General features: G+C 36.7%; 1 protein-coding gene across 1 annotated transcript in view; it reads left to right on the top strand.

Annotated features, from left to right (window-relative positions):
- Positions 1-19,482, top strand: part of KIAA1107 (KIAA1107 ortholog) — a 32,402-nt gene extending 12,920 nt beyond the window's left edge. The window contains exons 5-17 of the mRNA XM_009074216.1: positions 1,202-1,282; positions 2,376-2,472; positions 3,046-3,134; positions 3,347-3,449; positions 6,614-6,796; positions 7,628-7,765; positions 8,781-8,910; positions 11,453-11,514; positions 12,567-13,203; positions 13,511-13,598; positions 14,161-14,300; positions 15,362-17,674; positions 19,013-19,482. Coding sequence (XP_009072464.1) covers positions 1,202-1,282; positions 2,376-2,472; positions 3,046-3,134; positions 3,347-3,449; positions 6,614-6,796; positions 7,628-7,765; positions 8,781-8,910; positions 11,453-11,514; positions 12,567-13,203; positions 13,511-13,598; positions 14,161-14,300; positions 15,362-17,674; positions 19,013-19,482 — 4,531 coding nt within the window. The remainder of the gene's footprint in view (positions 1-1,201; positions 1,283-2,375; positions 2,473-3,045; positions 3,135-3,346; positions 3,450-6,613; positions 6,797-7,627; positions 7,766-8,780; positions 8,911-11,452; positions 11,515-12,566; positions 13,204-13,510; positions 13,599-14,160; positions 14,301-15,361; positions 17,675-19,012) is intronic.
- The last annotated feature ends 2,282 nt before the right edge of the window (positions 19,483-21,764 follow it).

Here is a 21,764-nt window from a genome sequence, read left to right as displayed (position 1 = left end):
GCTATTATGAATCACATCCAGAGTTTTGCCTTTTCTAGTTCACTTTTCTGCTTAGTGCTGATTTCTGTGCTGTCTAAATAAAGTACATATGGCTTACTCTGAACACCAAAAATTCTGCATAAGGTAACAGCTGTCAAGACTGTGGGGAAACTCCTTGCTGACTTTATGGCTGTCCTGTGTACTGATATGCTGAGACAACTGTGCTGATTTTGCTTCTTAGCGTGTTGCAACACCGGGTTTTTTCCTTTTGTTTTCAGTCATCAGTGTTGGTTGCTTAAACATGCCCAATGTTTTAAAGGGTCTTGACTCCATCTGCATGACTATATTCCATTTAAACTAACATACAAAGCACGGTGGGTTGTGAGGATTGCACACAGACGCATATGTACACAAGTACAGTGAAGTGTTGCTCAGGAGATTGTGTCCATCATTCAGAACAGGCATCCTGTGCCCTTCTGCACTCTGGTGCTGGGATGATGGAAGGATGCAAACACGACTGTGTAGGAATTCTAGCTCTCTTAATCTGAATAAAGACTTTCTAATTGTTTTGAAATGTAGGATTCCTAGTTAGCATTGCAAAACCATCAAATGTATTTTTATTGTCAGAAAGGATAAATATATCGTGAAATCAAGAATTAAAAATAATTATTATAAAACAATTTTAAAGTATATAGTTATTTAATAATTGTTATTAGTAAAGAGCTTGGCAGTGATGAGAAAATCCTTTCTGCATATTATCAGTGTAAATAATATAGTTATTAGCATTAGTTGCTTATGACTTATTTTCATATACTATTGAATAGCTAAATTTCTCCAAAATGTAGTCCATTTAGAGACTTCTGCATTGCAGTCATTTTGAAAATAACTTTATCATTACCTTCCATTCACAGAACAGATGGATGATGTATCAGGTTTTTACCAACTTCCTTTGGCTAGGAAATGTTGTGCATTTTACTCTGGACATGTCTTTATTTGTATTTTTGCTTTCTTTACTATTGAATAGCTAAATTTCTCCAAAATGTAGTCCATTTAGAGACTTCTGCATTGCAGTCATTTTGAAAATAACTTTATCATTACCTTCCATTCACAGAACAGATGGATGATGTATCAGGTTTTTACCAACTTCCTTTGGCTAGGAAATGTTGTGCATTTTACTCTGGACATGTCTTTATTTGTATTTTTGCTTTCTTTTTTTTTGCAGCATAAGCCATGTAGAAATGAGTGTCATCTTGCATTTTATATATGGAGCTATTCTGGACTTCCCAGACAAAGTTGATGCTGGGTATAGGTCAACTTTTATTACTTTTTAATTGTAGTTTGTGCTTGTTTGCTTGTTCTGTTTTCTCTGCTCAAAGTCAAAGGGAAAATTCCAAAAATAGAGCTGTTGAAGAAATCTTGTTTGTTTGACAGCTACTGGAAAAGGTTTGCCAGCTGTTTTTGGAATACTGTATGATGAGAGTGAAAAACAGGAGGATGTTTCATACCAAAATAATTCCCAATTTGCCTGCACCTTCCTTTTAGTTTTCAGAACAATATATGCCATGTGTGACAGTATATAACAGTTAATATTTTTAATATATTTTTACACAGTCATTTGAGTTGATGAGAAGGCTAAGTAGTTAGTCTTAGATCCATAAAAGATGACATGTAGGAACCAATGTAAATGTTGGCACTCTCTTCCAGAATAGGTTTTAATCACAGTTTTATACATAATCCTGTATCAGTGAAGTAAATTCTGAAATTTGTGAGTTATTCTCTGAAACCATTTATAGATTAGGTGTTGAACTCTGCCACTAAACATTGAAACACTACAATTCCCTAATGTTAGACATTTTGTTCAAAACTTAGCTATCTAAAATGAAAATATGGAATGGTTTATAATATGCCTGTGTCAATGTTTAGGTAATGAATTGATATAGAAAACAGAATTGTGATATTAATTATTATGTCAAATAATGAATAGCTTGCTCACTGTGCTTTTTAATATTTGGAAGGGACACAATTCTCAGATAAAATTGCATCAAAAACATATTATGCAATCCTTAGGAAAAAACCTACAAAATGCCAAAACTCTGCTGGCACAAATACGATTTTCACTTACTTTCCTTAAAATAGAGAAACTGAGAGTCTTCAAGCAGTTTCTCAGCCAGTGGCTGAGGCTTTTATACACACCAAACTTGGTGGCTGGGAGGTTATTATTAGATCAATATGTGTTTCTCTTCAAAGATTATTCTTTGCCAAGTGTCACACTTACTTTTTTCTGCAGTAAGTTCTGACTGGACAAAGAGGCAGAATTAGCATGTAACTTGTCTTGTACGCAAAATGCATATATCAAAATGATTTTTTGATTCCTGTTGCTGCTGCTGTCTCCTCAGTCGCATGTTGGGCATTGCAGATATGTATGGGCTGGATGGGCTGAAAGAAGTAGCCATCTACGTTTTGAAAAGAGATTATTGCAATTCTTTCCAAAAGGTATGTCAGTTCTCATCCGACTTGGTGATCTGTAAAGCTCAAGAATTTTGATTCTATTATTTAACAAATGGTATTGACAAGATCCTTAATAACTGTGTGGTCAAGGTTTTGGCTTAGGCCAACAGACCCTATTGTTATGTGTGAATCTGCTAAATTCACCAGTTTGGATGATGGGAGTAAGGCCTGTGCCTGTGGTATCATCTACCTGTTGATAGGAACTCGTTAACCCCAGCTGATGAAAAGCAGTATTACACATTGGTGGGGATATGGAAATACTATTTTTTTGCATATCAGAGTATATGGGCATATATTTATAAAATATTTCTTGTTCACTTAAACGTAGTTTAAAACACCTGCCTAGAGTTGAGCATTTTCAAGCATTAGGCTCATGAGGCTGAATCCTGCTTCACTGACGTGTGGCAGCAGATGACTTCCCTATTCTGCATAAAGGCAAACAAACAAATACCATGGTAGCTAACAGTACTGCTGTTTGAACTGAAGGTTTTGTACTTCTGTCTGGTTTCCTGTAAATCAGGATGTACAATAATTGTGATGATTTTCTAATAACTCCAGCCTGTTCCTGGAAAACAGCAACCTGTACTAGAATGCATGGCTATTGCTCATTCTTTGGGAGTGGAAAACCTATATGCTGCTTGCATGAAGTAAGTAAGATAAAATAAGTTACTGTTTGTTTTTAATTTCTTTGCTTTCTGTTGAAATTATTTTATTTTGCAATATAGGGTTTATTTTGGTGTATAAAATGTTCACATTTTAAACATTTCTTCACAATACTTTAGAGGTATCACTTCAGCTAACAAGTAAAGGTAGAACATTTTCCATCTTCTTTACCTAAGAATGGCTCTCTTTTCAACAGATGGGTAGGAAAACATTTTGCAAAATGTTTGTCAGAAAGAAGCTTTGCCAATTTACCTACTGAACTTCAGAACAACTGTCTTGTTATGTTGATTAACTCTTTGGTAAGTAGTGTGCTTTATATAAAAATAGAGCAATGTAAATTTTTTCCTTATTTAGCTGTACAATGTAATTTAAGAACTAATAAATACAGTTTTTTAAATCTGTAGTACCTTTATATTATGTAAAAGTTCCCATTAAAATAACGATTTAAAAACTGATTTTGATGTGAGGTGTCGTCGTTCTGCTTCATGGCACAGGGTCTAGTGGTAATCACATCCAAGTAGAGCATAATGATCCTAAGTAAGTTTATGAAACACAACTGTGACATCATAATACAAAATATGGAAGTGTTCAAGGCCAGGTTGGATGGGGCTCTGAGAAATCTGGTCTAGTGGGAAGTGTCTCTGCTCGTGGCAGGGTTTGGGACTAGATGATATTTAAGGTCCCTTCCAACCCAAACTATTCTAGGATTATGTATTTGGATGGTGAGGAACAGTGAACTGCTGTATCAGTTTCTGCGTTAGGTCATGGCATACATCATTTATGATTATTTTTCCTCTTTGCCTATATTCTAATTTGGAAAAAATTTACTTCTTGTTGTGATACCTCAGTGGATCACTGGCTATGAGTGACCACAAACCATTTCATTACAGGCAGGCTGACTTCTCAAAAAAAAGGTAACAATACACTATACATATCATCTGTTTCTCAGGTAACAGTACTGAACTGGCCTCCCCAAAGCTCAGCATTCATTTTTTGTGGCACATATTTACATTGTTCCAATTTAGACCTACCTAATCTTACATACTTTCTAATTGTATTTCTGTCTTAAACTACACTCAGAGCTGACTTAAGGTAACTGATCTGAACTAGACCTGTTAACAGATCAGTATACTCAGTTGTTCCTAGAACATACACATAGCTTTGTGTGTCATATGTCACATAAATATAGGAGAAGTTTTAAGTAATGTTTTCAGGTATAGATCAGTTCATTCTGATCTACAGGTATTCACAGTTACACCAGCACCCATCTCCAAACTACCTCAGGTGTGTACTATAGCCAAGAGTGTATGTAGACACAGTTCTAGGCTCCCTTCCAGTCCCTTGTGCAACATTATTGGGACAGTTTAAAGGTAAATCTTCAGGCCTTCCTTTCCCTCTGTGACTGTTCTAGTATATCTAGGGGCTGTGGTTGCAGTTTGTGCTGGAGTGTATGTGCTATCTCTAAGCTACCTGAGCATTCATGGCACTGTGCTACCTGGTACTGCTCCAGCTGCTCACCCAGCTTCTCTGGAAGGTTTTTGCAGTTTGGACTGAAGTGTGTTTTGATTCCCATATTATTGATTTAAAATTTGTGCTGGTGTGTCTTTGCAACATTCACTGGTATTTTATGGGATGAAGTCTTGAAAGCTTTTAAAATTGCAAAATCAAAAAAGAAAGTATAAGCCTCTTTTGCCCAGACAACAGTTCTGGTGAGTGTTCATTTAACTCTGAGGTTTTAAGACACCCAGTCCAAAAACTTGTGGAATTCCCAGGGGAGTTTTTCACAATCTACAAAAAGACTCAAGGCAGCCTCAGGGAGAAAGAAGAAAAGGTCTGACATTTATTTTGCAGGGGCTGCTGGATGTTTTACAATCCTGTTTTTCTCTGCTGCCAGAGTCTTCTGCTGTAAAACTTTTAAAGTTACACCCAGTTAAACAGTGTGACTCTGCTAATCCTTTCATTTGCCAATCCTGAAAATGGAAAACGTAGTTAATGTGGGACAGCCCTGTAGAGGAAGAAAAGGTGCAAAGGAGATTGCTGCTTGGAAAATCCTTGGAAAGCCACAGTGATGAACACAGAAACATTAAAATGGAAGTGCAGTTTAAGGCACTGTTCAGGTGCTTTATGTGCACCTACCCCTGATGTCTCAACTCCATGCAAGAAAATTACTGGGTTTTCAGATAAGTAAAGTAGACTCTGCTTTAGAATGGTTAGAAAAAAAAATACAACAAAAGAAGTGAAATTCTGTTAGAGCCATTCCTACAAATGTAATTAGAAGTCAATGAAGGCATTTTATATTTCACTGGAAGTGTCTAATGGGAGTAAATGCTTATTGCCTTGTGAGCAGGGGTTGAATTCTAGGCAATTCAAAAGGCTTGTAATTGAGACCAGTGGGAGCAAAATCAAACCATATACATATACATAATCCTTCATTTACCTGATACATGGAGAAGCTAACTGGTTTTGCCCAGAGATGAGTAAAATCATTTAAGAAATAGCGGAACAATGGATGGTCAGATTTTGAGTTTTAACTATAATACGCACAAAGTTTCCCCCTGCTTTCTGGGTTGCACAGGACAAACGTGATTGTGATCTGAATTTACAGTAGGGGGTTTTGTGTCAAATATTTATCTGAATTGTTGCTTTTTCCAGTGTTCCTGGTCTTACTGCATAATTTATCAGTGTCCTGCTAGGTCATGTTGAATAGAGCTTTCAGTCCTTTCTAATGTGGATAACCATAAATTGCAAGTTCTTTTCAAGTGATGTGTTAGCCAGCAGAAGTTGCCCTCAGGTACTGTGCTGGCACAGTGCATGAAAGAACCAAAGGCACAGACCAGGGTAATAAATATTAGCAAATCTGTTTGCTCGTTTTACAAGTAACTAGAAACATGACAGTTACTTTTCTTAGAGAAACTTTAGACAACAAAGAGGGTAAGTTCAGTTAAAATTCCATCTGGGAAGACAAATATTTGATGTCTGACTCCGCTAAATAAAGCAAAAGGATTCATAACTGCAAAGTGTTTTCTCTGTGTCCCAAATGCTAGGCCATCCACACTCACCTAACAATTTACTTAGCTCTTTTATTCAAGAATTTATTACATCTTTCAGTGACCTAAAATGTTTTTCTCTATTCAGTCTGTCCAGTTAACATTTGCCTTGCTTTCTTCAGGACTGCAGTGTGTAATGGTACAGTTGAAAAAAAACCAGTTAAAGCCACTGAAAACTTTACTGCCTAACTTCAGCATGCAAAACAGAACCAGTAGATTTTTCTTTTTCCTGCTCTGGTTTCAAAGGCAGGTATAATATCCAGAACGATCCAAATCCAAATTTGTTTAAAGAAGGGAAATTCTTACATGATTGGATCCTTGTGATCCTGTCCAGTAACTGAACAGAAGCTATTTTATGGTCAGCAGTTCTTTAGGTGATTACTTGGCAACAGGCTACTTTGTGTTTTTATTTTAAGAACCACAAGAATGCTGCTTTCCTTTTGATGGAGTGTGACCGGCTGATCAATAGCCTTCCCCAAGTGAAGTGGACAGAGGCAGCTGTGGCCTTGGCATCGAGGCTGCAAGAAGAATGCATAGCATTTATTGTGGCAAACTTCCTGCATGTAGTACAAAGCGAAGGCTTCTCTGTTTTGCTGCAGGTAAAAGTGCCCTCAAGTTACTGTATCCTTCCAAATAAATGGAATTATATCACAGTTTGGAGAGTTTTGGCTGCTAAATTATCAAAATAGTTTCAACTTTTACTCTGAAGAGCAATTCTATGGAAATATGGAAAACTTACAAAAAATACACTTTAGGCAGCACTAAGTTTTTTGGGGGTTGGGAGGTGTGATTTTTCAGTGTTGTTTTAAAGCACATAAATCCTTTGCTATGCAGGGCTGATAGTGCCTTCAGGGTATGTGCTTCAGTTAAGCAGAAGTTCCAGTGAATTTAGTGGGACACTTTCTGTGTTTGGAAGAGACAAATATAGATATCAGCTTCGAAAAAGCTTTCAGACCCCTAGAATAACAGCAAGTACTTACCAGAAGGATTATGACTATGAGCATTATACTGAAACTTCCACTGATTTTTGTTGTGAGTTGCAAGAATGTGCCGATGCTGCAGGCCTGCTGAGAACAGACCCACTCATGTAGCCAGTTCATTTCTCCCGTGAAAGATTTTCTTTAATATGTATAGAGGAATAAAAATAAATAAATAGGGAGATGTAAAACATTTTGTGTTGAATGGAGTTGCAAGGAGCTGTAAATTCATCACAGTGTGCTTGTCCCTAAAATTCCTGTTAGCAAGAGGCCTCGGGATGATTTGCTATAGGCCTGGAGAGGGGTGGGGTTATGGAGTGGATACAAAGGAAGATGCTCAGCTTTGGAATACCTCCTGCACAGCTTGATAGCAGATCATCTCTGCTCAGTAATGCTTTTGCATACAAAGTACACTCTTTTGTTTTAAACGGCTGCCTTTTGTTGTTTCCTCAGGCACAGGCAATGAGCAGCAAACCTGACCTTCTAGAACTAATTTTTAATGCAATTGAAAAAAGCATTAATAATGAAAATAGCTGCTTTCTTCTTGTAGCTGTGGATACGTTGTTGGACTCTGCAAATGCGAAGGAGATGGTAGGTTTTTCAGTGTGCAGTGTTTGTACAAAAACTATTCTGGTATTGTTTCATGTAATGGTTCGTATCAGATGATGTGGTGTGAGATCAGGTGGCTCAGTCCTGCAACTGGGGTCAAACAGAAAAGCATCTGCATAAATCCAAGGTCCTGTTGGAAGTACAGAAAATGTTGGCATTTGTCTGCTTTAAAGAGAAAACCCTATAAAAAATTCCCATGTATTACTGAAAATGTAAGTCCTATGGGCACCACTGCCCTATTCATCTTTACTAGCACTTCAGATTTGTGATGCAAAAAAACTTAGCAAAATGTTGCATTACCTTAAACTTACAGGGGGAGAGAGCTTAGCTCTTTCTCCCTACATATCTTCCACCTCCTTTTTGTGAAAGTCACAGCTTGTGTTTAAGACTGCCCTCTGAAGCAAGGACTGCCTCTTAATCCAGTGCATGGATTTTGGATTGGGTGGAGGTGTAAGTCTCATGTGTGTAACATACTGTGTATATCCACACAATCTAAATAATGATACTTAAGCTGTGGCTGACTGTAATTCTGGAAATAATTCATAAATACTATGACATAGAATGAAAAATAAATGAAAAATTAATTACTGCAATCTGGTGCTATTGTAGATCTTCTTGGTCAAAGCAATAAAAAATTAATCAGATGCATATTTTTCCCTAGAGTATTTGACCTTGTTGTGACACAACTGACAGTGAAGAGCTCTTACAGAGTTCATTTAAAAAAACAACAAAAAAACCCACAAAAAAACCAGGGGAAAAAAGAGCAATGTGGTGTTTACTAGTGCTGTAGTATGCCTTGGTTGTAAAGTACTCGAAAAATCACTGTGGTGGGCAATAATCCTTCAAAAACAGCATCTCCATCTACCAGACCGTTATAAAATATAAGTGATGACATCATTGATCTAGCTTAGGGAGTAAGTAGATTCAGAAAGGAATAATGACTGGTTGCTATGACAATATGCCCCTCGCCAGCTGCTGATTTGTTACTTGAACACAGGGTTTTACGTGCAAGATCCAGGCTCTGCGTGATAAGCTCTGGGTCTTCCTGGTTCAGTCTTTTTATGCTGTTCGTCACACAGAAAGCTGGAAGCTGATGAGGCCAGACCATCAACAGAAAATACAAGCAGGTATGTCTGGCATCAAATGGCATGAGAATTTTGTAGCAATCTGTTTAGTAGGTAAAATGCAGATGGAATTGTGGAGCCTGATACAAACTAAAGCAAAATGTGTGCTGCTGCAGGTTCTGAAGTGGTGTTTTAAAATAGAAGCATGATGGCATGCTTAGCTAGTTTCAAACATGGGAATCGGGAAGTCATTTTCTGCGAGAAGTCTCCCCTGCTTTGCTGTTTAGGAGGGTGTATGACTAACCAAAGCCATGTAGATTGATTCTATTCTTATTTACAGCTACTCTGAATGACAGAAAACACTGCAGTAGGATTAAACCCCTTATCTGCCTCATTTTTAAGGAGATAAGCACTGTGGCTGAATTAAATGTGCACAAAGCAGATTATCCGTTCTATGGATTCAGTTTCTATGTTCTATCTTTTTCTCCGTGATGTATAAATATTGCTTGTCTCTTGCATAATGCTTATCTCGTGCACTGTGAGCAAATGCAGATAGCTGAGCTTCTCGGTTGATTGGCATTGTGATATTGTGTATGCTGCTGCAGAGAGCCCCTAAGGAGCTGCATAGCTGCTCTCAACATTTTAACAGGCAGCACTCTCAACAAAAAGGAGTTTTTGTTCTGAAGGCTCCTTTGTTTTGAAGTACACAAGTATTCTGAGGATGCAGAGCTGATGATGGAGTTCAGGATATGGTTGAGTATTAGCTTTGACAGTACAGTGTTAGAAAATAATGTGTTGAATACTATTCTGAAATCAAATCACTTATGATTCAAAGAAGAAATAAACATTTTGATGTTGTTTTTGTTAATGACAGTAGTAGGTAGGATATGAAAGTTATAAAATTGTTTCTGCCCAGAGGTAGATGAAAATTTTATTCTACAATTACATGCGGAGAGAAGGGTGCAGTGACAGTGTTTCTAAGAATGATTTAGGGATGTAGTCAAATAACATCTCAGTGCTACTATGTAAAACAGGCTTAGGATTTCTTTCTGGATTATAAAACCCTTCAGAAGCTGAGGAGATGTCTTTAGAAACAAGGGTGGGTTGTTTATGTGGGTGTTTTACTTTTAAGATGATCCTGTCCCTATTGTGAATAATGTTTAGGCTGCTTTGCACTAGTGCTTTCAATGCAAAAAAAATACTTCAAATCAAGGTGTGCCTTAGTTGTCCAAACTCCATCTTGCCAGAAATTGTTTTGTCTTCTTTTAGATTAAATTAGAACTTGGAGGTAGCATACATTTGATATGTGAACAGGCTGAAATGTTTGCATAAATTATCTGGTTTTAATTACAGGCAATGCAATCACACAATACTGGTAGACAAATTTTAATCTTCAGGTGAAATATGTCCAGTATAACTTAAATTAACTTTCATCTTAATGATTTCTGGTGGTGGTTTATCTTCCATAGATTTAACCTATATAGAATTAGAAAGCTATAATAGAGGAGGAAAAATGCCAAAAGAAGACAGATGATATTGTGGTTCTTTTCATTTATAACATGTCTTGTGTTTTCTTAGGCACAAGTTTATATGGATTTTGTCTTAATACATTGGTATGTATTAATGTGCAGAATCATTGCTAGAAAAAGGTTTAGATCCCTGGGGTGCCATTTTCAGCATACCTTTTGTATGATTTTTACAGGCCTATATAAAAATTATTTTTAGTGTATTCAATAAGAATTCAGCAGAATTTTTCTTTGGTTTACACATACTATTTATACATGGATGCATTTTTTGTATGTCAGAACATGAGGCACTGAATGCTTAAATTTTATATATATTTTTTTTGCAAAACCTTTTTTCAGCTGAAATATGAATGCAAACATAAATGAAACCTATTGATTCTGGGTCTGTACATGGTCTATAAATATCCTTTTTGTATTCTACAAGTGCAATTGATTTGAAGGCTTTACTGAAAACTGCTTTCCTCCCAGAGTACATCAGATTAAAAAAGCCATTCACTGCCTGAAAATTCCACATGACAATCACAGGGATAACTCTCATGGCATTATGCTGCATGCTGTCTAAAGGGGCACTATGATCTTACTGTGTACATTTAGGTATTTTGGCTTTGCCACTTTTGAAAACAAATAATTTATGTAATTAATCTCTTCCTCAAATAGTATAAATAAATATTCTGTAAATTGATGTTCTATGAATGACACCACTTAGTCATTAGTACTCTAAATCTGAAGGTATCTTTTTTGTAAATTTTGTACACTTTCAAAGGTCTCAGTGCACTGCCAGCTTTAAATGAACTAAGCTTGGATAAACAAAAGTCTTACCATGGACATGGGGAAACAGAGGAGTTAAGCAATGTGCTTATGGCCACGTGACCTCATCACAGATCCCACATTTTCTGTTTTGGACATAAAACCATGTATTTCCACTTTTGCCATGTCACCAAAATTAGCCTTCTTGGAATAACTATAGGACCCATAGAACTTCTTTCTGATTTCAGAGGATGTAAGTGAGTGGTCTGGATCGACTTCTGTCTCCCTTTTCTCCTGCTAAACAGTAAAGAAACTGCTTGTTCCTTTTACAGCTGCATTTGACAAGGGTGATGACAGAAGACTTGGCAAAAAACCTGTATTCACTAGTTCTCAGGTAAACCTTTACATCCCAACATTAAAAACACTCAGATGCTTGTAAACCCAACTATTTCTATCATTTGTTTTACAACTAATACCGATTTGCCATATTGCTTAATGGAACTTGCTTTTGAAAAACCTGTGTGTTTTTGTGAACTGTTGTTTCTGCAGAATCAGTAATGTTCATTACTGGAAACATCTTAGGACTCAGACTGTGCTCTGCTACATTTTCAAACAGATAAGCTCAAATAAAAGACAGGAATTTGTGTTCAGAGTCTCGCATTCCTCTGTTGCTACATAATGAAACTCATCTGTTTCCCAGAGCAAATGGTTTGCTACTGAGCTGATGAATCTCTGCTATTATTATAAGCCACCACAGCACTGAGTCTGCTACACTTCCTGCCCTGACAAATATTTTGTAGTGCCCTCAACAACTCTTCTATTGAGACTCACACTCAAAACAACATTATTAGTTAGCAGAAAACCAGTATGGGTTTCACAGGATTTGAGTGTCTTGGATACATTGCAGTGACACTGGTATCAGAAAGATTCCGTTTCATACACTTAATTCTCCATGTTTCAGTATCTCTCTTTACCTGAGAGAATGAATATTGTCACTTCTCTGGTGGAGACACTGCTGGTAATGGTTAAAAACATCACACGTATTATAAATTCTTTTTTTGTTTTGTGTTTGTAATAAAGCATAGTCTTTATCCCTCTTTGGAAACTGTGCACAGATAACTAAAAAAAATTTTCCTAATCCAGCAAACACTAATAATATAAATACATTTTACAGAGTAATTTGTCCAAAGTAAAAGTGAAACTTTACTTACATATTTCTCTCTCCTCTATATAGAGCTGTACTTTACATGAGTGATTTCTGCTGCTTATATGTTCTTGAAAGCCAACAAACTGAGCTAAAATGTATTTTACAAATATATTTCTATGTCAAACCTTGTTGCTTTAGATTCATGTACTACTTAAAAAGTAGGCGTGTTTCAGAAATAAAAGATTATGGGTAGTTTGCTGTTATAAATTTCTTTTTCTGATGCCTTTTTTCCCCCCTAGCTAAAAAAAACTACTGCTGAATCCATTGGTCTAAGGAATACTTCCCGAACACAACACAGCAAGAAAGATTGCTGGGGAGATTCTTCCACTAATCAAGATAAAATGAAATCTGATGGATTAGGAGCATCTGGACATACATCCAGCACCAACAGAAACACTGTTAATAAGTCTTCAAAGCATGAGGATGTAAAGGGGAAAGATGGCAAAAAACTGGTTTCCAAGATTACTAAGGATTCAAAACCTGGGGAAAAAGTTGCTTCGCCGAAAGCTAGAGCTGTTATAAAGACAAAAATAGAAAATAATGGAAATGTAAAGGCTGAAAGCATGCTTAACAAGCAGGATATAGAAAAGACATCATCTGCAAGTGGACAAAAAAATTCAGGAAGTGGCAAAGGACTAAAGAACCATGAAGGAAAAATTGCAGGTGCCAGACCTAAAGTGCTGACAGTAACCTCAAGTGTGCAGATCAAAACAAAACCATTGAAAAAGACCACAGGGAAGGAATCTTCCTCCTTGGTGACAGTAGCAGCAACTTCCAGCAAGTCAGCAAACTCAAACACGGATATCCAGACTGCCAGTGAACAGACAGAGGAACCCAAAGAGGATAAATTGGTAGAGGAAGGGAAAAAACAGACTGGTAATTTTCTATAATTGTTTTTTTAATGTCCTCCTCTGATTGGTCTCAGGCTGGTCATAGACTGAAAGCCAGCCTGGGAAGCTTGAAAAAATCTACTATAGATGGGTAAGAGTTATCTTCTTCCCCTGTAAATTAGCATTAATTGACTTTATGATCAATTGATAGCCACCTTGTAAACTGGTAAACATTTAACAAGTTTAGCATCTATGATCTTTTCAATAACTGATCTATATATATGTAGATTTTTTCAGTACTTATATGCAATGCGTTTGCCCCTGTAATTAACTTTGAATTTACTTTACAATAGTGAAAACGAAGGCATCTGTGAAGATATCAAATGGAGTCACCACCAAAAAAAAAAAGGCTGAGCTTGAGGCTAATGTCACAACAAGCAGGTATGTACACATCAGTATGCTGCTGTGTACAGATGGGTGTGTGTAAGTTTGTGAAAAAAGGTTAAACTTACTGTTAGATCCATCAGCATGTGCTTTTTAATCTGAGAGTGATTGTCTGTAGGATGTTATTTGCAAAACAATCTGAGTTAGCTATTGCAAACATTGCTGTAAGGATAAAACTGGTTTGGGTTTTGTGTTGGATTGTTTCATGCTAATCATTTTAAAATTGTTATAGGTCATTCAGAATTCTGCTTACTGGAACAGTTAATGACTACACAAGGTGTTGTAAACTTACTTTTTCTGGAATAGCTTAGATTAAACTGGACAGGAAGACAGTTGAACCGCCGTGAAATTGTGAAATGGGTCATTATATATGTGTTGTATATAAATTGAAATATAGATACACATAGAAGTTTTATTTTCAGAAAGTTTACTTCTTGGGTTGCATTTTCAATGTTTATATACATATGCACATTGAAATACTTATATTGCTTGTTTAAACATAATTAAACATTGCCAGATCTTAAGCTTGGAAATAATGGATATAATAATTTCTTTGCAGTCTGACAAAAAAATCAACTGGAAAAGGGAGTAGTGAGCAAAATGTACAAGCTGTTCTAAAGAAAAAAGGGAACGTGAGTACCAATTCTGCAGCACAGCAAAAGGCTCAAAACACACCTACCAATTCTCCCAAAAGCCAAGGTAAAGTTTCATACAGCAGTTAAACAATCTGCCACTGTTACGCAAAGCTTTTGGTTTTGTTTGTTTTGTTGGGGTTTTTTAGCACAAGCATTTGGCAAAATCTTCTAACAATTCTGGGTTTTTTCCACATTTCACTTTTGGTGACAATCCTAAACTGTAAAATGCAAATGAATGTGTCAACCTCAAAGTATTTAAGAGACAGTCTTCACTGCCTATTGGTGCTTTCTTCTGCTTGTTTAATCTGCATTGCAGAGTCTTCTATTTGCTGATCCCCAGCACTTCTGCATTTGGAACCATGACTGAGTTCAACAGAAATTCTGTAGGTTAAGCATTTATAATAAGCATCAAAGATGTGGACTGCAGACTCCTTTATGCCTCTGTGTTTTGGTGCTCCCCCCTAGCAGTAGCACTGCTGATACCCACAACCACTTGATTTCAACAGCTACAGATAGCAAGTGTGGGAAATGACATTGTAGACCACAGAGAGGAAATACTGCTTTATAAGACACAAAGTGCTAAGGACAGAGCTCCAGTAGTTCAGTTCTATTATCTTAAATGCATTATGATATAGAAAACACAGGTTCTGTCAATTTGTGGTCATTAAAGATCTTGCAGTATTTTCTGACTGAGCAGGGCCATTAATTCTGATATTCTAATCACATTATAAGTAATGTAATTATTTTCTGCCTCCTTTCATTTCCTCTACAATGTAAATTGAACACAGTACTCATCGCTTCCTGTGCTAAGCTGCTGTGCAGTGTCTCTGTGCATTATTAGAGAGCTGCTGCTTTCTACTCCACTGATGACTACTTCAGTTACAGGCAGAAGTAATTCCTGTATGTATATTCCATGAATTGCTTTAAAGATGGCATGTAAATGCAAGATGGTATTTTTGTCTACTATTTCTATAAGATCTTAATTCTTTAACAAGCCTTTAATCCCTTAGTTACATGAAAAGTTGAGTAACTTTTATTCTCAACATAAAAACCCACTTACATAAAATTGGTGAATGCACTGTCTCTGGCATATACAATCTTTATAGTTTTTTTACTGTTTGTTAGGACCTCAGGGGGAATCACCAAATTCACTGAAATCGGGAATGTCTCCAAAACATAACGAAGAAAAAAATGTGTTACAACACCTGGTTCAGACAACACTCCCAGAAAAACATCCTCCAGCCAAGAAGAAGAGTGTTAAGCAATCACAAACTGTGACAAAAGCCACTGCAAAAATAACACCAAAAACTCTGGCTCCATCAAAGCATGCTGAGAATGCAAATAGCAAAGACCCTAAACAGAAAACAGTTGTATTAAAATCTCAGTCCTCTGCCCAAAAACATTCAAGGAGTGAATCTCCTGTTGTCCAGAAGAATGTGCACACCTCTGAGCACAGAGGTGCAGGACAGAAACTTGAGAAAAACACAGCTGATGCTGTGGCAGGTCAGCTTCATGACAATAATGAATGCCATTCTGCCAATGAATCTTTAAAACCTGCAGTAGAAAGTAGCAGTGATGATAAACTGCTCGAGTCCTGTCAACCCAATAAACAAAAGTTACCAGATTCTCTTGAAAATGTGGAATACAAAATACAATCCGAATCTTCTCCTCCTCTGATTACAGAAGAAACTAATTCTAAACTGCATGCTTCACTGCAAAATGACATGGCAACAAGACAAATCTGTAGAGATCAAACTGGAACTAAAAAGACTGAAGATAGAGAGAAAGATAATAATACAGCTGAATTTCACTGTCATGCACAGGCTTCCAGTGATGGATATTCAGACTTTTCCAAGGAAACCAATCAAAAGGCTACTGTGTCAGGAGAACTGATGAAAGATTCAAAAGCAGCAAAAGTCTGTAGTGAAAAAAGTGATAAATTAAACTCTGAAACAGGTCTTAACTATGGTGAAAATGCTCTGTCAAGCAATAAAGAGGATGAGACATCAACTCCTCAGATTCACATGGAGGGATTTCTTACAGCTGATGAACTGTGTGATACATCAGTCTTGAGTGAATATAAATCAGTTACAGCAGATTTAGATGATATTTCAGAATGTTCCACAGAACAAATAACAGAAAAATATTCACCTAGTTACAGAGAGCTTGTAGATCCTACGGAAATGCCAGAAACCCATGAAAATGCAGAAATTCCTTTCGTGGACCATTGGAGTACTGGTGCTGTAGATCCAAAAGAGAGTCCGGAATCAGATACTGGCAGCGCAACCACTTCATCTGATGATATAAAACCAAGATCAGAAGATTATGATGCTGGAGGCTCTCAGGATGATGAGGGATCCAATGAAAGAGGGATTTCTAAATGCAGCACTATGTTATGTCATGATTTCCTTGGAAGAAGCAGCAGTGACACAAGTACACCTGAGGAATTAAAAATTTATGACAGCAGCCTAAGAATAGAAGTGAAAATGAAAAAAGAGGGATCTGATCTCTTCCGTGTTAATTCTACAAGTGATGATGAAGTACCAAGAAAAAGACCTGAAATTTGGTCCCATCAAGAGAGTTCACGGACCAACACCAGAGAAAGCAAAAGTTCTACTTTTGGTAGTGCACAGTTTACTCAGGAAGTGGACCAAGTTTCTTCTTCTGCTGATGAAACAGAAGATGACAGATCTGAAGCAGAGAATGTTGTAGTAAAGTTTCCTCCATCAAATGTTCCTATTCAACCGTTCCAAGGAATTGATAATTTAGCTTTTGAAGATGCAACAGAAAATGATACTGCAAGTCAGGAGTTTTCTAAAGCTAAAAATTTCAAACGATCTGTTTTACTTTCAGTAGATGAATGTGAAGAACTGGGATCTGATGATCGAGTGGAAACTCATACTTCCTGTCAGCACTCAATAGATTCTCTTACTCCAGAAGTATTTGACAGTGTTTCTCAAGAGCACCATGGAAAGACCTTTTATTCAAGATATTCACAGGAAACTGAAGATGGATTCCTGGATGGCAAACAGCAGAAGGATAGAGACAATAGTCTGGATAAAAGTGGAAGTTCTCTCCTACATCATCACAGCACTGAAATCGCAGGGAAGGAGAATCAAGGTGCTTCAATGATAGAACAAAATTGCCCAGAGAAGGTATATTCAGCAGCTAGTCCAGGAGAAAAACAAAAAGCAAATACAAAGAATGAGGTGGCTAGTGAATTTCACCAGTGCAATAAATACTTAGACAATGATGCAAAATCTCAAGAAAGACCATGTCATCTGGATCTGCAGCAGAGAGAAACTAATTCTGATGTGCAAAAGAGCAGCTCTGCAAAACCTGTAGAAGGCAGTAAGAATCAGATACTGACTCAAGAAGGTCAAGTGAGAGACAGTCAACCAGCAGCTACTGAATGCGCTAATACTGATTTACTTCCAGGTAATGTACAGAAATAGAAACATTCAGTCAATCAAAAGCAAATTAATAGGGAAAGCTTTGGCAATTTGTCTGGGATTGAATCCTGAACTGAAGTAATTTTGGCTGAAACTATATTAAATTTAAATATTTTTAAGTATTTCACTCGGGTAGAGAATGCTTGTCTGTCTGAAATATCCGTCAATACCTGCTGTTCAATGAGAAACTTGGCTACAAGAAAAGAGATGCTAACAGAAAGATTGGATGCAGTTGTCTGTACTTCAGCTATTTTTGATCCAATCTAACATTGACAGCATCAGCTTTTGATGGAATCTTAGTATTTGTTTTGTCTGCTTGACAACATATAGTATGTCTGAATGGGATGTGCAATAACTACAGTAATAATCTAACTAAAGCGCACTGAACTGTTTACCTGAACAGCTATATGCATTATTGTTGTAATTTATTTATTTATATATTATATACAAATTTGGGTCCTTCTCCCACTGAATATAACTGAATATTTGCCATATACACCAGTGGGAGCAGGTTTGAACTCTGCTTTAGAGCTTATGAGATGTCTAAAATTCTAAATTTTACCAGTAAAAGCTTATTTCCTAAAAGAGAGATTATACTTAGAACTGATGCTTATATACAGTAACGTTCTAACTTGTTTCATGTAGCTAGATGAATACTTGTCTAGTTTTGTGTTTTGTCTTCTTTCTACCAATAATTCAGTCTGTTTATCCCATCAAAAATATACAATAGTGTTGATTACAACTATTGTGTATTCGAGAGCAATGAAACGCTGGTGATGATCTATGTTCAGCCAGACCACAGAACAAGAAGACATTAAAACTTGTACTATTTTTTTTAAGTTTGCTTGCCCTTGCCTGCAGCTGCCCTTGCATGTGCAGTGTAGAAATAAGCCTGTGGATAAACAATTTTGGTTTTAATTCTCTTCTAAGCTGACATAGCTTAAGTCACCATTCAGTAATCATTCTCTATTAATTCCCTCCATGCACCTCCTGGTCTAAATTTAATTTATGTAGTAAATGAGAAATTTCATGTGCATTAAGTGTATATTTACATTGTCATTTTCTGTATCAGAAACTTAATTATGGAGGTTATTGTTAATTACCAGTGGTGATTGCTGCTTTAACTTAATTTATAAATCATACTTTGTTTTTTATATAGGAAATAAATGCCTCAAATTTTGTCAATTTTGTATAACCCTCCATTCCCCCCTTTTTTAACCTGGTTGGATTGTCCTTCCTGAATGAATTAAATTTTGCTCTACACAGCCCTGAGGGGAGGATCATCTACAATTTTTACATTGTACAGTATTGTGAATTATTTCAGGAGACATAGATGATTATGACACAATGGCACAAACCTGCATGTATGAACATCGGCCTGCAAAAACCCTTTCTCCAATATATGAGATGGATGTTGGAGAAGCAATTGAGCAGAGGATGGATTCAGAAACAGCAGTTCTAGATGTGGATTTTGAAGATCAGCAGTTTGCAGAACAGGACTGGACTCTTCTCAGGCAGTTGTTATCTGAGCAGGACTCAAATATAGATTTCAAAAACTCTGTTCCTGAAGACCTTAACTTAGCACAATGTCTTATCAATCAGACACTGTTTCTGGCACGAGATGGTTCGAATCCTCAGGGTACATCACAAGTTGACACATTCAGTAGGTGGACTGAACTAATGTCTCCACTGGACGATTCTTCAGCAAGCATTACAGTGGCAAGCTTTTCATCTGAAGACTGTTCGTCCCCTCAAGGGGAATGGACAATCCTTGAACTGGAAACCCATCATTAAGGTGATCAACTGTTTGCAACCCATTCCCCAAATCTATTTTTGATGAGTTGTTTCCATACAGTAATGAAATACTGCATCAGTCAAGAACGAGCAATTCTTGATACTGAGGCAATCTTTCTGATATAGTGAGGTAAATATGTTAATTTATAATCTAGATTTAATCACAAGTACAATAATTTTTCGAGACTTAAATGTATGTCTTTTCTAAAAACGAACTTTGAGCATGTATTTTCTAGAACTGTTAGAAAAACTAGATGACATGAAAGAAACATCTTGGTTTCCACCCTCTCTTTTATCTTCTTTTTTGACATTGAATATTCTCATTGAGCAAAGATTTAAAGATGAATGCACAATTAGTAGAGCTATTCCCCTCCATATTCCCCCCTCTCTCTATGGTGACTTCATTTTACAACAATAAAGATTCAGAATGGTTGTGTCAAAAGGTGATGTGTGCCAACACTACTTTAAAGGACGGAAACACAGACTTAACGTTCAGAGAAAATGTTTCAACCTGAATCTGCCTTGGGCCTTATTAATATGAGCAGCTTGTTCCATCTGTTTCTTCCAGATTTGATTCTTGTATTTTGGTTTGTTTTGTTTAGAAGTTTCCAATAAATTTTTTTAATTGTCTTTCCTTTAAATACAAAACTTCAGAGGGTCTATGCTGTAGGAAGAGCACTGCTTCTTTCTTGGATATGCACGTATTTAAGTAACTATATTAAATGTCATAGTGCATGAATTCAAAGGAGCTGGTAGAATGCTGCTCCTGTTCTAAGAATCAGCATGTCTGATGTCTCCAGAAGTATTTCTGAAGTCATGGTTAGTGTTACATCAGAAGTCTGACATTAACTAGAATGACCTTTGGGCTTCCATTCCTTACGCTTGCACCCTTCTGCTGCTGAGGCAGAGCAAGATTCTCAGGAATCTGGTTTTGTTTGTTTTCACAGATGCTACATTTTTGGAGCAGTCATAGCATTCTTGCATCTTCAATAATACCTCTAGTATTTATATACTGAGACTAAATGTCAACGTAGCCTTTCTTCTGACTCAGTGAAATAAGATATACAGCTGGTTCTGCTGCTTTTGGCTATTTGAATGTGGATAGGACTGATTATTGTCTTTTCTGATTTGACAGGGGAGGAAGGAGTGAGAAACTATTTGTGGTTCTTGTCAAGTCAGAACTCCTTCTGGAGCATAGAGGGGTTTTCCCTGCAAAGCTTGTGCCCTCTCAGATATCTGCATTATGGAAACAGTTGGGTTTATCTTTCACACAGCTTACAATCTAAACAGAAAGTGTTCTACCTCCTCTTAGTCATTAACAGAAGTGCCTTCAGCAGTGGGTGCCATTTGGCAGCGAAAGGCTACTAATATTTTGTTGAAACTATTTAAGATAAGTACACAATTTAAACTGGCTGTAACCACTAATAACATGGTCAGTTTTGCAAGCTTTTGCACAATTCCAACAGTGCACCTTAATCTTCTTGACAAACTTCGTTTCTTTTTGTTCACAGTCAGAAACTCTCAGTTCTGTGGAAATATGAAGTCGCCCTAGCATATGATTAAAGAAGTTACGACTTGTCTTACCTTTGGATTTGACATTGTGGCAAAAGAGTTTATCTACAAAAGCCACTTTTTTGAAATTCTGGTACAAAAGTAAAAGTAATGTTTTCTTTTCCTCGGAATAAATTGAGGAGGAATTTTGTCTTATTCTTTAATATCAAGGTAGGGAGAAAAAAAGGAAAACCTTCCTTTCTCTTTATGCCAGTGGATGACACTAAACTCAGGGAAGGAAGACGTTCAGTCTCATATTAAAAATCTTTCAACTACTCTTTTAGCAGCAGCATAAATAGTCTTAGATATTATAATTCAAAGTACTATAAATCTAATATGCTGTATGTAACCCAGTCTTCATACTGAGGGAGTTAGAAGAATCTTAAGAAGTACACATCAAGAAAAGCTAGTTTTGACCTTTGAAGTTTACAAGGTATATCAATAGGGTAATACTCTTTTGGATAAAATTAAGAACTATAGTATTAGCCACAGTAAAAAATGAAACTTGAGAGAAGTTCTTAGAGACGGCTGAGGAATAGTGTTCTTTCAATTTCTGTGTAGAACACTGAGGTGAAAGTTCTTTACCAGAAAGTTTCATCAACTTTAAAATCCTCTTTGTATTCTGATGGTGGGCATTCACATGTCAAACGAGATGAAATGATGGAAAGGACAAGTGACAGAAAGTGAAAGAAGGGTTCCTGTTGTCTATTTTCTGCTTTGCCCATATTTTT

Source organism: Acanthisitta chloris, unplaced genomic scaffold, assembly GCF_000695815.1.
Source record: "Acanthisitta chloris isolate BGI_N310 unplaced genomic scaffold, ASM69581v1 scaffold43444, whole genome shotgun sequence".
NCBI classification, from domain to species: Eukaryota; Metazoa; Chordata; class Aves; order Passeriformes; family Acanthisittidae; genus Acanthisitta; species Acanthisitta chloris.
The sequence above is the reverse complement of the archived record's forward strand: the minus strand, read 5'-3'. Positions and strand labels throughout refer to the sequence as shown.